The following is a 16848-nucleotide window of genomic DNA, read 5'->3' as shown; positions in this document are numbered from 1 at the left end:
GATTCTCAAAAGTTCATGCAAACTCTGAAGCTCAAGGGAAAGCAGACTACTGTCTACTACAAGGATCCCAAGATTCAGACACTTGATGAGGAAATTGCTAGACGATTGTTTCTGAAGCATAATCCAGGAATGGATTTAGAAAATCTCAAGGAGGAAGAAGCTAGATTTAAAGCTGAAAAGACAAATCTAAAGCCAAAAGCTTTTGTTGCAAAGAAACCTCCAAGGCCTAAGGAGAAAGGCATTGTGATAAAAAAGAAGTCAATTTCTGAGGCATCTAAAGCCAAGACTAGATCACAATCTGAGATTGATCCTAATTCAAAAGGAAAAGAAAAGGTCGGTGAACCTTTAAAGATTCAGAAAAAGATAATTTCTTCTGTTCCAGTCTATCAGGCTACAATGCATGATGATGATACTCTTGCTGAAGATGAAGATGTTCAAACTCTGAAAAGAAAGAAGATTTCTGAAGAATCAAAGACAACCTCTGACAAGGTTCAAGTTGTTCAGAGTGAAGAACTGCAAGCTACAACAGAAATAGCAAGTTCTGATAAAGTCATCAAGACATCAACCTCTGACAGTGCTCAAGTTGATTTAGACAAGATGGAAGTAGATGATAAAAAGAAACTTTTGTGGAAAAATGTCAAACCATCAGATCCAAAGAAAAGCCAATCGTTGTCTACTTTCATGACTATTGGGTTAAATGCTAGAGAACCAAGAGACAGGGCTGGGCTAGGTTCTGATGAAGCTAAGATCATGACAGGACATGAAGTTGCTACTAGAGATCCATTTTTATTGACTGACAAACCTCTTGAAGATGTTACACAAAAATACCTTGATAAGGTTATCTCTGTTCAAGTGGTACTGGATGCTCATGAAAAGCACAATGTCAAGGAAAATCTGATTCTATTTCTTGAAGATGGAAGGACATATCAGATGTCAGAATCAGATGTGCTGAACAAATCACTAAAAGAACGTCAATTCTTTCATTACCTTTTAGAGGTAAAGTCTGATATTACCAAGAGATGGTTAAACTTCATATTAAAGACCATCAGAGATAAAGCAATAATTTCTGGTTCAAGAGTTACAGAATTCATTCCTAGTATTGTTGAAAATGATGGAAGTGAAACTCCAATGAAAAATGATTATGCTAAGCTTGAAGTGTTACTGAATGAGAAATGTCTGTGCTACAATGAAGATTCTTCTCATCCTAGGATAATAAGACTGAATGATGGTTTAGAAAGAAACCATATCTCTACTTTAAGGACTGCAATCTATCAGATTGGAAGTCAGAATGAAGAGATGAAGCAAGTCAAGACTACAATCTCTCAAGTCCTGATGATAAGAAAAGTTGATATCAAGCTTTGTCAAGAATCATTATGGATTCAGATTGACTCAGTGAGATTGGTAAAAGCTACAAGGACTGTAAGTTGTAGTTAGTTATCTAGTTAAACTCTTATTTGCATTTGTACTTAAATATTTTTGACATCATCAAATCTATTAACTTGTATATTTTGCATAATTTACAAGTTGGGGGAGATTGTTAGATATATTTGAGATGTCATGTCTAATATGATTCATGTTTAGTTTTCAGATCTTAACAAACAGGACATAACAGGACTTACTGAAATCAGGACTTACTGGAAGTCAGAACTTTAGGTCATATCAGAACTTAAGTGCGGGAAGACTTTCATATAAGGAAGGAAGCTGATTTATAGTAGAAGATCGAGACTAAAATAAAAGAAGATATGCATGGAAAGAGTTAGAGGACTAGAAGACTTGTAGAAGATATCTGATTGATATATTTTAGGAGACATAATTATATTCCATATCAATTAGAAGTTATCTTGTAACTGTGTACTATATAAACACAGACTTAGGGTTTACACTATATGTGTTATCATTATCGAGAAGATTATACATTGTAACCTAGCAGCTCTTAGTGATATTTGTTCATCACTAAGAGAGAACAACAGTTCTTATTGTAAAAAAGTTTATTTAATATACTTGATCTTTGTTACATATTTGTGTTAAATCGATTTGATTGTATTAACACTGTATTCAACCCCCTTCTACAGTGTTGTGTGACCTAATATCAATGCTCCGTGTTTTCAAAATACGGAAGTACACACTTCCTGAGCTCTGCTCTATCTCTGATGAAGCAAACTTAGACAACGCATCTGCCTTAGCATTTTTCTCCCTTGGAATGTGCTCAACATGGCATTCATCGAACTGAGTCATCACAACCCTTAATAGGCGGACATACCTAGCCATTGTTTCATCTCTTGCCTCAAACTCTCCCTTGACCTGAGATGTGACAAGCTTCGAATCCCCACAGACTTTCAAGTTCTTGACCCTCAGTGTTCCTGCTAGGCCGAGACCAGCTATTAGAGCTTCATACTCAGCTTCATTATTTGTGGTTGGGAAGTCTAACTTCATGGCATATTTAATCAAGAAACCATCTGGGCTTTGTAAAACGAGCCCTGCTCCACTCAAATTTGTTTTTGATGCTCCATCAAAATAGAGAACCCAATATTCCTTCTTCTTGTTCTGTTCTCCTTCATTATCCTCTTTCCTCTCCATACCCTGAGTTTCAGTACTTTCCTGCCCCCCCCCGACTTCTTGGTTGGGGATGGTACATTCAACCACGAAGTCAGCCAAAGCCTGGGCTTTTATCGTCGTTCGTGGCTTATACTTTATATCGAATTCTCCCAATTCAATAGCCCATTTAATCAGCCTTCTGCTAGCTTTAGGATTGTGAACAATGTTTCTCCAAGGTTAATTCATTAGCACTTTAATTTTATGAGCTTGGAAGTAAGGTCGCAACTTCCTTGAAGCCATCACCAGGGCCAAAGAAAATTTTTCAATAGTCGAATAATTCAATTCAGCTCTATGCAGGATCTTACTGACATAATATATGGGTTTCTGGACTTTAAGTTCCTCCTTAAACAATACAACGCTCAAGGCATTTTCTGTAACGGCCAAATATAAGTACAAAACTTCATTCAGAGGTGGTTTGGCCAACAACGGGGCTTGAGCCATATACTTCTTTAATCCCTCAAACGCTTCCTGACTTTCCTCAGTCCGTATGAAATCTTTCACCTTCTTTAAGGATTTGAAGAATGACAAGCACTTGTCCCCAGATTTGGAGATATACCGCCCCAATGTAGCAACCCTTCCAGTGAGCTTTTAAACATCTTTGACAGTCTTTGGAGGCTCCATGTCCAAAATTGCCTTTATCTTATCAGGATTTGCCTCGATTCCCCTCTTCGAGACCATCAATCCCAAAAAAAATTCAGATCCAACTCCAAAAGCACACTTTGTAGGATTTAGCATCATTTTGTGATATCTCAGGACCGCAAAAACTTCCTTTAAATGGGATATGTGGTCGGTCTTTACCAGACTCTTGACTAACATGTCATCAATATACTCTTCCATATTTTTGCCAATAAGATCCTTAAAAATTTTATTCACCAACCTTTGATAGGTAGCTCCTGCATTCTTGAAACCAAACGCCATAACTAGATAACAAAAAATACCAAAGTCAGTGATGAATGATACCTTTGGGATGTCATCTATATGCATCTTGATCTAATTGTATCCATTGAACCCATCCATGAAACTCAGCATCTCGTGACCAGCGGTCGCATCTATCAATATATATATCCTTGGCAACGGGAAACAATCCTTTGAGTATGCATCATTTAGATCAGTAAAGTCCACGCACATTCTCCACTTTCCATTAGCCTTCCTTACCATTACAGGATTTTCCAACCACTCTGGAAACTGTATCTCTTTAATGAAACCAACCTCTAAGAGTTTCTCTACTTCTTGCTTAATAGATTTCTGCCTCTCTGGAGCAAAAATTCTTTTCTTTTATTTTACAGTCTTCCGATTTGGATCTACGTTCAGCTTGTGAGTGATCAGTTCCGGGTCTATGCCAGGCATATCAGTTGCTGACCATGCAAATACATCACTATTCTCTTGTAAAAACTTTACCAATTTCCCTCTTAGGGGCTCCTATAGCGACGCTCCAATTAAAGTTACTTTCTCAGGATCCTCAAGAGCCAAAGGAATCGGAACCAAGTCTTCTGCTGGCTTCCCCCTTTTCTCATCATGCTCACGGATATCTAGAACTTCAATAGGTAGAACCCGCCCCCCAACTCCATCAGCCCTAAGGGAGGCCACATAACAACTCCTCGCCATCTTTTGATCTCCTCTCTCTTCTCCAATCCCATTCCGGGTGGGAAACTTCATCACTAAATGGTAAGAAGAAGGGACTGCCTTGAAAGCATTTATTTCCGTTCTTCCCATGATTGCATTATAAGTTGATCCAGCCTTTACCACCACGAAGTCTAACATCTGTGTTGTTTGTCTTGGTTTCTGACCTATGGTCGTTGGTAACTTAATTATCCCTTCCATAGGGCATTTCACTCCAGCAAATCTATATATCGTCATATCAGTTGGGGTTAATTGAGAATCATTGTAACCCATCCTTATAAAGGTATCATGAAGCAAAATATCCACCGAGGCACCATTGTCTACAAGGACCCTCTTCACCGGGATGTTCCCTATTATCGGTGTTATGACCAGAGGATCGTCGTGTGGAAATTTAACACCCTCCAAGTCAAAATCATCGAACGTCATTGTGACTCCTGTTCTAGCCCTCTTCGGGGCTTCCCCGACAATATGCATAACTTCTCTAGTATAGGCTTTTCTCGAGTTTCTGGATGAGCCCGCAGCTGTTGGTCCTCCAAAAATTATATTTATCACTGGCCCTCGTGGTCGTGGCCCTCCAAAGATTTCATTTATCACCGGTCCCCTGGGCTGGGGATTTCGCCCCTGATCGTCTTGATCCCTCCTACGATCATCAAAATTCCTTCTTCCTTTGTTATTCCTATCTCCTCCATCTCCAGTATACTTGCTTAACCTTCCTTTTCGAATGAGGAACTCTATTTCATCCTTCAATTGTCTACACTCATCGGTGTCATGACCAGCATCCTTGTGAAATCTGTAATATTTGCTCTTATCTAGCTTGGTAGGATCAGCCTTCAGAGGCTTAGGCCAACGAACATCTCTATCCTTCTCAATTTCCATCAAGATCTGACTTCTAGGAGCCTTCAACTTAGCATATTCAGTGAACTTTTGTCCAGGTCCTCCCTTCTTCGGGGTTGAATTATTGTTTTGCTCAGTTCTAGGATACTTGTCCTTTGCAATATATTCCAGATCAGTTTTTCGCTTCTTGCCACCAGCGGGCTCGTTATTTACTACCGTCTTCCTCATGCTCTCCTCCACTGTGATGTACTTCCCGGCCCTATCTTGGAGCTGCAACATGCTTTCAGGGGGCGCTTGGCTAATGACATCTTGAAGAACTCGTCCCTAGTTCCCTGTTGCAGTGTTATCATAGCTACCTTGTCATCAAGGTCCGGGACCTTAAAAGCTTTCTTGGTAAAATGATTCAGATAGTCTATCAAGGACTATTTTGCTCCCTGCACAATGCTCGTGAGGGATGCTGAACTTTTCTCATGCACTCTTAACTGATGAATTGCTTAATATAATCTTGATTTAGCTCTCTGAAGGATCCAATAGAATTCGGAGGCAAGCGACTATACCATCTTTGAGCCATTCCCGACAGGGTTTGAAGAAAGGCCCGACACTTAATAGCGTCGTTCACGGGCTGCAGCAACAGTGCATTAGAAAATGTCCTGACATGATTAGCGGGATCTTTAGTGCCATCATAAGCTTTGATGGTGGGCATCTTAAACTTTCTTGAGATATGGGCATTCATTATTTCTTCAGTGAAAGGTGAAGTGGGATCATCAGGGTCTCCTAAGGGCAAAAGATCACTTGGATCGGCCCTTGGGACAACAGCCCTTCTTCGCTGTAGACCATCCAGGTCTATGATTGGAGGAGGATTTCTCCTCCTCGGTGGTAGTGGGGGTCTGGGGGTTAGGTACGACTCCAGGTCGCGCTTCAGCCTTTGAATCTCAGCCTCGTGAGCCCTGATTCTCTCCTACACTTCTTGGGGATTCGTCCCTCGGGTGCTCCTAGGATGCTGGTTACCATCAGGCATCGGCTCTTTACCAGCACGCCTCCTTCTTGGGGCCACATCATCATCCGAAGATTCGGAGTCTCTCTCAGTATAAGGGCCGGAGAATTCTTGATCTTCCGGGATAGGAGCCAAACCACGTATATATTGGGGCGTCTGCCCTTGTGTTTCACTCCGATTAGCATGTCCACTTCCTCCAACCTCAGGGTATAGGGGCATCCCATATGGGGGTTAGTGGTCACAATAATAGAATACTCATACCCAACGGGTTGAGGATTCACAGGTGCATGTAGCTGCTGAAAGTGGGAATTCGTCCCTTGATGAGCCGGGGATTCGTCCCATGTGGCTGAGGCTAGGTTGCTCCTATTGCGGTCCCTCCTTGGGTAGAGGAATAGGACGAATGTGGGGGTATCTCCACCGTTGTCGAAATCGTTTGAGTTGTTCCAGCTGGTGTTACTATAAAAAGAAGTATTAGAATCATATATGAAAGAAACTTCAAAATGATTTAAATGATAATATTAGTACAAATTTATCTCCAAATTCTTGAAAAAAAAACTTCTGGATATAATTATATGATGTACAAAAAGGATCTAGATAATCACCTGTGACTCGCACGGGTTATTATGCTAGTTTTGTGATGAAGTCTCAACACGGATTTATATAAGAAATCAATTTACTATTGCCACTGGCCCACTGTATTTATAATACGATAATATAAGTATCATGCAATATCATATATGGTCAATTTGCTGCTTTTAATATGTAGGAATGACAATCGGGTCGGTCGAAACGAGTTTATCAAAAACCAAACCCGAACCCGATTATTTTTGTCAAACCCGAACCCGAACCCGAACCCGGAAAAACCCGAACCCGAACCCATCGGTTTCGGTCCGAGTTCGGTTCGAATTCGGGTTTGTAGATCACTATCAAATTGCACCTTAATTTGCACAAACTCTAGTGAAAAAATTATTAGGATTTAGTTTGAGCAAAGTGCTCATAAATATGACGATATTGAAATTTTTCGGATTGAATTAGAGGGTTTTGAGAAGACAATGGATAATATACCTCTATGAATCAAATTGTTGATGAAATAATGCAACAATCTTGACCTTTAGTATACTTGTAGTGAAAATGCTACTAAAAAAATATTTAAACAACTTTAATGCAATAGTTTGTAAAAAGTATAATTTTTTAGTACTAATATTAATAATATATTATATTATATATTATATTATTACTTATAAAATATAAAATATTATTTATATATTAACACCGGTTTCGGATCGGGTTCGGGTTCGAGTCGGAACGGAACGAGTTTCGGGTTTTCGGGTCGGGTTCGAAACGGTGTCTTAAAACCAAATCCGACCCGAAAATGGTTCGAGTTTAAAAATCAAACCCGAACCCGAACCCGAACCCGAAATATTCGGATTATTCGGATTCGGTAAAACCCGATCGGATCGGTACAAATTGCCATCCCTCAATATGTCTGGGTTTTACATTGCTATTAGTATTTACCTGCATTACAGAAGTTGTCATCAACATCTATTTACAGCCATGACACTTTTAAGAATTCACAACCCCAGAGAGTTACATATTTAATACAAATATTTGTTGTTCCTCACATTTAATTATGTAAGGCAATGCCCTCTCAACTTTCACCGGGATTGGTAAAGATAATAATGGTAGCTTTAACAGAAAAAGAAATTAAAAAAAAAAAAGTATTTTCAAGAAACAAGGCAACTAAACTTTTCCAAAATCAAATTATTTTGTAATTGAACTGCTCTCAATTACAAAAATCCTCAAAAATGCTAAGTTACGAAAGTTTCGCGGTTTGTTTATAATCATTTACTGAGCTTGTCTTCATGTTCTCCAATATCGAGGCATGTAACTTTCGTGCCCCAGAGGCAATGCGTTCCTTATCAAACAGTGCTGATACGACTGCAACGCTAAATTTTCCAATCAGTTCCGTCATCCAACGCGTAACTTTTAGATGCCAAACATACAGTTTAAGCCTTCAAGGCCATCTAAACGTATAATTCAATTTTTTTTATTTGTGTTGGTTGAGACGTTGAGTACATGCTGCCACTACATATGTAATCAGCACAGTTAACTCAGGCCTGATGAGCTTTGTTGTGGTGTTTTGCAATACACGCCAGTGATCATTTCAGGCCCAAGAGGAGAGCGAGCGAGCAATTTTACAGGCATGTCAGACTGGCCCACATGCACACCATCTACATTGCAAGCAGGGGCTGTATCTATGCGGTCATTTATCAACAGAGGTACACCATGTATATGCCAAACGTGCAGGCACTTTTAAGAAAGTTTCTTGTCTCGGTATCCTTTCCCTGCAAACACCAAATATAGCATTATAAAACACGGACACAGTGACAGGCAATATCAAGAATGAGGCACAAATAGGTTCCAACTTCCAAGTATGAAAATTAGATATATTTTAATATAAGCGCATATTAATTCTGTTCCCTCTGGTAAAATCTGGTTTATTGTTGATAAGGAGGGACAGGGGATGAAAAATTTCTCATCAAGTAATAAAGAGAAAACCGATAATCTGAAGCTGTACCACCTCAACTGTACTATGGTGGCACCACCTTCTATGGAAGCTTTAACAGCATCTGCAATTGAACGACTCCATTTACTACTATTCAACCTTGAGCTTGTCACCACATAACCACATACAAAAGGAGATCATTCGGATCAAATTGTTGTAGTCTACTTGAATTTCAAAAGTTCCAGTTTAGCTACCATATGTGGTCAAAAGAACCTTGATGTCCATTTCCAATGAGGAAACCTTTGCTAGAATCCAGTTCAGTGGTTTTGCAACCAACCAATATTTCATAGCCAGCCAATACGGTTTATATGATGAGTAAACAAAATGACAAGGCACACATGCATGGGAAAAACTAAAACAAAATCGAAGAACTGAAAATCGTCATCAAAGATTACAGATAATGACACTGACTTACCTTAAGAGAAAATATGACGTGTTTTTAACTTGTCTATCTGTTGCAATATTCTAGCATCGATATGACATTAACTTCTAAGAAGTACAACTCAAGACAAAGTACTAGTTATCAAAATTTAGATGCTATTTTTTACTTTGCCAGTAAGAGATATGATCTATATAAACACATTTAATTAATCCATTATAACTCATTGTATAAAATTATATTTAACAATTTTATGTTATTATAATTGTCAACTTAACCAAAACATCTGGTAATACCCATAACAGTAAACAATCCAATCTGCTGGAAATTGGAAAACACACACACACACACACACACACACACACACACTCACACCGAGCACATCTAACTAGCTTTGCTGAAAATATCATAATCTACATAGAAGTAACAATTAAGGACAAGAAAGCACTTTAACCGATGATAATTAATCTAGTTCGAGGTATGCACTATGCAAGACTTTGTTCAGATTCCATTTTACAGTTTATTATTAATATGTCACAAGGAAAACATTATACCTAAATATAGCAATCCTCTGCATTGCTTTAAGCACTAGTGCAACATGATATGCTGGTGAGGACTGTTTACACAGGGATGCCAAAAGAAGTACAAGCACAATCTCGTTACAGTCCGGAGTTTGATGTGACACGATTTTTTTGTAACTTCAGCGAAGAACACTTTTCCCCACAGGAGAAGCCTGTTAAAAACAAATTTATATCTTGAATATAAAAATGTCCGAGTTTGTTTACCACCTAGTCACTTACCAAGTTATCATGATGCTGTTTATTTGGATAAGTAATATGGACCAGAAAACTTGATTAGCAATAAAGCTCTACCAAATTACTCCGTAAATAACAATAACAATAATGATAATAATCTCTTTCACAACCATTAATTTTTTTTTTCCTATAGGCAAAATCAAAATAGAATCCTTATATGCCTTGGTATACTAAACTTAACTTATTTGCCTTGAGCTCCTCTAAAAACAAAACAACAAAAGTGGTACATGCCGACATCAGAAGGCATAGACTAGGTGCTGATGACTGGGGCATAAGCAGATAATTAGAACCATATTATTTTCTTCTAAAATAACGAATCCTTATTTGTGCCAAGACACTGATTAGCCCGAAGCACTCTCACCTAAATGTATTAAGCATCAAAGGACCAGCCAGCAAATTGTCAGTAGTTGATACAATGACCTAGCAAATTCCAGTGGCTCCAAAAATACAGCAAAAATTAGCTTGGAATCCACACAATTGTAGCCAGAAAAATATAAACACTTCATACCTTGAAATGGATATTGCTTCGAGGGGTCATAGACCACTTTCACAATGCCTACTGCGGGAAGCATGCCTGTTTTTACCTGATATAAATACCATATCAGTTTTAGGGGTTGCATCTCAATGATAATTTTAGTGCATCAAATTCAGTATCAAATACTAGTAATTTAGTCCACCACAATACCCTCATTATCGGTCACTGTTTCCTGTGGACCTTCACATGTGACATGTTTAAATTATTGTTGCTTATGGTCTATTGGAAATAACGAGCTACCCTATTCAAAATTTCCATTGCTTTTACAACTCAAGTCAATCCAAAATTCACTGTGACAATTAATGGTAAAAACATCCAGACATTTTAACTGAAATGGCTTTAATGCCACAGTATACCTTCCTGCTTCGGCTGACTTGGACAAAGTCTTACATATTGCAATCTCTGAAAAGTGTAAAACTTCCTGTCATAGATTGAATGCTCATTGCTGCAATTTGGGCATATATTATCAGATACAAACAGTCATTTTATGTGAGCAACAGTACAACCATAATTCATCGGACTCTCCTGTTCAAACTTCTCAACGCGAGGATGTTTTCCCAATACTTCAAGTGTGCACTCCTTAATAACCCCAGTGCCCATACCATGTATGATAAAGAGAACTGAATTAGACCCTGTTGCACCAATTGCTAACTTAAGCTGGCGAGATGCTTCATCCACCCGCATACCCCGTAGATCTACGGTGTTTTTTGATGTCTGTATTACTGACCCATAAGGAACTGCCTCTGTACTATTGTCCTTGAGGAAATTTCTTAAACTTTTGTTCCGTTGACTCTGCAAGAGCAATATATATTGATTGTCATCAACTTAACCATTTTTAGATTCCATCTCAATTGCATGCTAAAAATGAAAAGAAATATAGACACACTAGACAACACTTGTCTAAAACAAACCACTACATAGAATCCAAAATCATATTCCATATATTAACATCAGGTATATCATAATCAAATAGATAGTAAAATTTAATGATTGGCAGCCATGAGCCAACTACTAAATAAACATCATGTTCAGATGAAGTCAAAGGCATAAAACTTGGCAAGCATGACCACTTAAACATTAATACTTAGCAAATGACACAACTTCGATCCTTCTGAATGTTATAATCACTCATACTTATAAAAGAGTTACATATCTTATCAGAAATTTCAAATATAATCAGTTTTTTTTTAATATATACTATTCTATTGATTATTTATTGTAGCTGGGTCAAAATTTTTGGAACCCCATCAAATAATTTTCTAGTCCATTGACAGCAGCCAATTGGTAACATTTATCAAGTATGTATTCACATATGGAAAGGAAAACTTGCCAAAACTCTTAAAGTTATAAGTAAACATTATGCCCAGACGCTTATTTTCAATTCATCCACTGGCAATCAATATTGATGCAGAATAGCAACCGGAAAGAATATACATAAAAGATTGAATGCAGACTTATTAGACATACCGCCTTTCTCATGTGTGGTGCAGAATTTGTAGTATCTTTAACAGTAGGAGTAGGTGGGCTTATACTGCTAATATCCACACGGACCTTCATTTTGCCACATTGAACAAGGACAGTGCCATCTTCATCTGCTTCAACTTCAACTACAGTGGCGAACTTATATCCCAATCCCTTAACATGAACTTTCTCTCCTATCTGTGGAATGTATGATGAACTGGCAGGAGTTCCTGTGGTAGGGAAGCCTTTATTGCTGCGGTGAACTTCAACAACGGATGCAATCGCAGATTCAGATTGTTTGAGCAGTGTGTTAAATTGATCAGTACTTGCATTCCTGAGCTGGTTATCAAATTCATTAACTATTTCTTCTATTTGGGTAACTGCAGATTTAATCTCTCTCCGGATCTGCTGGGCCTCAGTAGCCTTCATAATCACCTCACGTTGAGCAAGATCTTCTGCCTCCTCGCGAATCTTAATAGAAGTACAAATAACGATTTGATAAAAATGTAACATGACAAGTACAAAAAGTCTTTGGTGATACATACTGGTATATATTTAGCTAGGAGAAAAGTAACAAGCCTTTAATTTTGCACCACTGGACACATTCAAACAAGTGCAAATATTATCATTATTTCTTCACTTGAAAGAAGTAAAAATTCATAGACATATAATATTGATTCATAAATAAATTGTTTCCTCGCAGGGGCAGTGCACCATATAATTAAGCACTAATAATGTTAAAAACCAAAAGTCTCTCTCCAAGAGTCATGCAGTGCTTTACAGTTGATTTTAACACTCAACTCTTTTAGCCATGAGTAGGATACAGATCCTTCATCCACATGAGGAGTCCATTAAAAAGACTATGGCAAAAAGACTTGCATTATGCTGATGCATACTTATGTTGTGTGCTCAACATTTTATTTTATGGACATCTAAAAAGAGTAAAGCAGTGACTACAGCATGTACTGCATTGGTGCATTCTAACAAACAAATAATTACAAAAACTCCTCCTGATTTCGCACCAGTAACCGCAAGGTCTACACTATGGCAACAATCTCATAAATAGTAATAGCTAATTAGAGAGTTGCTGGACAACAAATAAATAATTCACGTGTTAGTTTGTAGGTGTGCATATTTGTCAAGTTGCAATTGCAGGACATGTTGCAATGAGCCAATCACCTTGATGAACATACCTCGTTGTATAGATGCATGACGTCTGTATGAAGAGATGCAGCCCTTCCTGCCTGAGTTTCTAACCTGCTTCTCTCTTCCATAAGTGACTGATAAAGCAAACCTTTTCGCTTCTGCATCTTATCTGGCATTAACCTCTGCACCCATGCATGTGCACAGCTGATTATCTCTGCATCAAAGCCAATTGATTCAGCAATGCGCAGAGCATTAGATTCACCTGTGTTTCCCCAAATTACACGATAAGTCGGTTGCAGGGTCTCCAACGAAAACTCCATTGCTGCATTCTCAAACCGTGAATCCGTCTCCTTCATAAGCGATAGATCAGCATAATGGGTAGTCACTAAGGCCAAATTAACTCTGTACTTTAGATATTGCAATATGCTGGTGGAGAGAGCAACACCTTCCGATGGATCAGTGCCACTTCCAATTTCATCAATTAGAATAAGTGATTCTTCAGATGCAACTTCCAAAATTTTACAGAGCCATGAAAGGTGACCGCTAAATGTTGACAGATTTTGTTCCAGGGACTAGAAAGGTAACAAAATTAGAACCAGCCTTGGAGTTTGTACAACAACATTAAACCAAGAGTAAAAGGGGAAGGGAACCACAAATATATTATAAAACACACACACACATACACACGCACATAAGTGTGGGAATAATGTACTACCTGGTGATCTCCAATATCTGCAAGAATAAGATCAAACCATGGGAGTGATGGACGGTTTTTAGCAGGTAAGTACATGCCAGCTTTCAGCATAATAGATGCCAGTCCTAAAGTTTTTAATGACGCAGTTTTGCCACCAGTGTTTGGTCCTGAAATTACAACCACCCTTGTACCACATTTAATCTTAATGTCAATAGGCACAGGAAAATCAAGACTACCAGCAAAAACTTCAGATTTTAATGTCCTATTCCAAAATTGCGAAGAATTGGATTCTACAAAATCTGAAGAAGCTCTTAAAGAGGCCTCAAGAAGCAAAGGGTGTTGAATACCTTCAATGTTTACTGAAAGATGGTCATCTCCACCAGATGCAATACATGTAGAAAGCTTTGATATTAAATTTGGACGAACTGCACCTAACCACCGAGCATGAGAAGCTCTTGCAACAGCAAAATCAACTTCCAAAATTCTATCCAACAAATACTTGATCTCTGTCTTCGATTCTGCAATTTGTGATGTCAGCATACTAAAAATAGCTCTCTCCTCGGCCTTCTCATGATTTAAAAGCCTGACTTCCATGTTGTTCAACTCCACTGCCTCTTTTGGTTCCATAAAGTATGTAGCTCCAGAACTGCTTACATTCAGAACTACACCACCCGGAAGCAAATATCTATGGGAAGCCCTAACACCAACACACATTCTTGAACGGCGCGTAGTTACCAGTGGCCTATCTATACCTCCGGCCTGAAAAATTCGAGATGATACTTGCTTCAGCAGAGATTCTAAATTTTCCATATTACCCTTTCTTTCTGATCTAATTATCTCTAGTTCTTCACTTGCTCTATCAAGAATCACTGAAAACTTACAGTCTAAGCAGAAACCTATCTTTCGCTCCAATTCCAGTAGGAAGTTGCACTTTTGAAGTATTTCAAGCAGAGGAGTGTACCTGTTCAAGGAATGCAAAGATGCAATCCAGTGAGACTTCTCTTTAGTATAACTGAGATAACACTAGCATTTCACTCCAACTTAGAAGAACCCATCAAAAACATTCTATGTTTCATTGCTGAGAACATGTCAATCCGTCAACTCATCGACACAAGCTTCCACCATTTCGTGTAAAAGGAAGACCTACTTAGAGGTGCATCTCATAATAAAAACACTTCAAAATTACCCAACTTACATCATTACTTTTGAATTATGAGTGTGCCTTTTGTTAAATCAATAACAAAATTATACTACAAAGTTGCTTAGCCAGTTGCTTCAAGCCTTCAACTCTTTTGTTAACTACTTTCGTTTCCTCTAAAAGAGTACAGGGTAAGGAAAATCGAACACGTGTACCCTTGTGGCATTTAAATCCACATTAAACAGTGGGGACTAAGGGAAGATTCGCAACTTTAAGCCTAGAGTAACCATCAGCCAACTAGACCACGCTTAGGATTTCTTACGTTTTTTTAGATTTAGCCAAATTAGTTACTCTTGAATATATACTCTTACTCTATATCCATCATGTCTATAACAATCCTCATGTTTTTATTTTTTTAATAATTAACAATCCGCAAGTTAGTTACTAGTAGACACTTCTTATCCTATTACACAAGCTACTTTAAGTTTTGAGCCGCCTACCAACAAAGAAATACGTACGAACCCTTATAGCTATAAAAAAACATAACAGAAATTCTTACATAAGTCAAAAACGAGTACCGCTTCTAATTACGACTTACACCTAGTTATGTCCACGATATTGTCAAAACTGATAATTTACTCGAGTACGTATTACATAACCATCCTTCATAAACATATCAATGTTTCAAAAGGTAACATTCCAATAAAACCACATACTACAAATACAAGTGTTACAATATTACTAAATAATAGACTTTATTTATCAATCTAGGCGAAATATAATTATCCACATTTCACCTGATATAGACAAAACATATTATATAATCAAGTTGACCAATTATCGAGTATTAATTTACCGAAGTTTAAAGCACTTATATACCTTTCACTATTGGACGAAATCTCCTTTAACTGTTGAAACAACTCTCTGGCCGCTTTCAAAGTCCTTCTCACCGTACAAATCTCTCGAATTGAAAGCAAGTCACCGGACACCGAAACATTAACAATCTCCATCACATCCTCAATTCCCGAAAAATGCAACGGCGACAAAATCGCCATAGCAGCAGTGGTCTGATCAAGCAACTTCCGGCTCTCGTCGGAGCTCCGTCCGATCGGAATGTTGGCGTTCCGGGCGGCGATTAGTCCCATAGGAGTGGATGTAAAGGCGGCGAGCTGGTTGCAAATTGACGGCCATTCTAGGGTTTGTAAGGTCTGGTTTTGGAGTGACTCGGTGAGATTAAGTCGGTGAGTTGAGCAGAGAGAGATTGAGAATCGACGGTGGAGATTGAAAGGAGGTGATTGGACGGTGGAGATGAGAGGGGTGTAGAGCTTCATGGAGATGAACTGTAAGAGAACCTTATCTATACAAGTTTGTTAAAAAATGGAGGGAAGGAAGGTCATTTGTAATCTCTTTTCTCTTCTTTTGTTTTTTGCTAAGTGGTGATTTGTAATTTTTGTGATATTCCATATAAAAGTATATTTAAACAGCGAATATTTATTTAGTTAATCTTACTTAAAAGTTAAAAATCGTATAAATTATTATTTATTTTCATTTCTTTTAAAAATTTGGGAGGACACCTGTGTGTGTGAGTCTAAATTTAAAAGAAAGGGATAATGTATTAGGTCAATTTTTTCTGATTCAAAGGATGAACATCTATACTATCTATAATATATTATAATTAACAAAATATTAAAAATTTGGTAGTTACTTAATCGATACTTACTGAAATTACTTAATTATCCTTACTTAATTGTTCTAATTATAGTTATTGTGTCGGTCAATTTTAATTTTAATTGTTATTAAAGTCAACTTCCTCTGTTAATTTACCAATTTCAATTTTATTTTATATCGAACTCTATACCAGTACTCCCTCCGTCCCACTAGATTGTTTACGTTACTTTTCGTCACGCTTTTCAATGCTCGTTTAAAGTATAGTTTCATAATTTTTTAAATTTTTTTTTAATAAAAGTTATATGTTTAAACTTTTATTCAAAAAAAACATTATGAAACTATACTTTATAGAAGTCTCGAAATACGTGTCAAATAAACATCCCAGTGGGACGGAGGGAGTATA

The 16848-nt window shown here is 37.8% G+C and overlaps 1 protein-coding gene across 14 annotated transcripts; it reads right to left on the bottom strand.

Annotated features, from left to right (window-relative positions):
• Positions 1-7711: 7711 nt before the first annotated feature.
• Positions 7712-16186, bottom strand: LOC141667072 (uncharacterized). 14 transcript variants are annotated; one of them, XR_012552481.1, is made up of 10 exons: positions 15657-16185; positions 13661-14600; positions 12993-13517; positions 11806-12270; positions 10695-11130; positions 10312-10387; positions 10165-10240; positions 9543-9721; positions 8625-8854; positions 7712-8388 (listed from the first exon to the last, which is right to left on the bottom strand). XR_012552481.1 is itself a non-coding variant. In XM_074473423.1 (5 exons), the coding sequence occupies exons 1-5, from the start codon at positions 16106-16108 to the stop codon at positions 10819-10821; spliced, it is 2694 nt and encodes an 897-aa protein (XP_074329524.1). In that variant the 5' UTR covers positions 16109-16186; the 3' UTR covers positions 10692-10818. The 14 variants fall into 14 exon arrangements, 1 of the variants encoding a protein (XP_074329524.1); XR_012552484.1 differs by having other exon boundaries at positions 10165-10223; XR_012552475.1 differs by having other exon boundaries at positions 10165-10387.
• Between the last annotated feature and the right edge of the window lie 662 nt (positions 16187-16848).

Source organism: Apium graveolens, chromosome 6 (assembly GCF_009905375.1).
Source record: "Apium graveolens cultivar Ventura chromosome 6, ASM990537v1, whole genome shotgun sequence".
NCBI classification, from domain to species: domain Eukaryota; kingdom Viridiplantae; phylum Streptophyta; class Magnoliopsida; order Apiales; family Apiaceae; genus Apium; species Apium graveolens.
Note: the sequence above shows the minus strand (reverse complement) of the source record. Positions and strands in the feature narration are given on the sequence as shown.

What these genes read in the sequence shown, in the direction of transcription:
- LOC141667072 (XM_074473423.1), bottom strand. Translation starts at nt 16,108, where the DNA reads ATGAAGCTCTACACCCCTCTCATCTCCACCGTCCAATCACCTCCTTTC. An exon ending in ATTTCGTCCAATAGTGAAAG is followed by an intron (nt 14,601 to 15,656) that starts GTATATAAGTGC and finishes TTCCTTGAACAG; the next exon opens with GTACACTCCTCTGCTTGAAA. An exon ending in CACCACACATGAGAAAGGCG is followed by an intron (nt 11,131 to 11,805) that starts GTATGTCTAATA and finishes TTGCTCTTGCAG; the next exon opens with AGTCAACGGAACAAAAGTTT.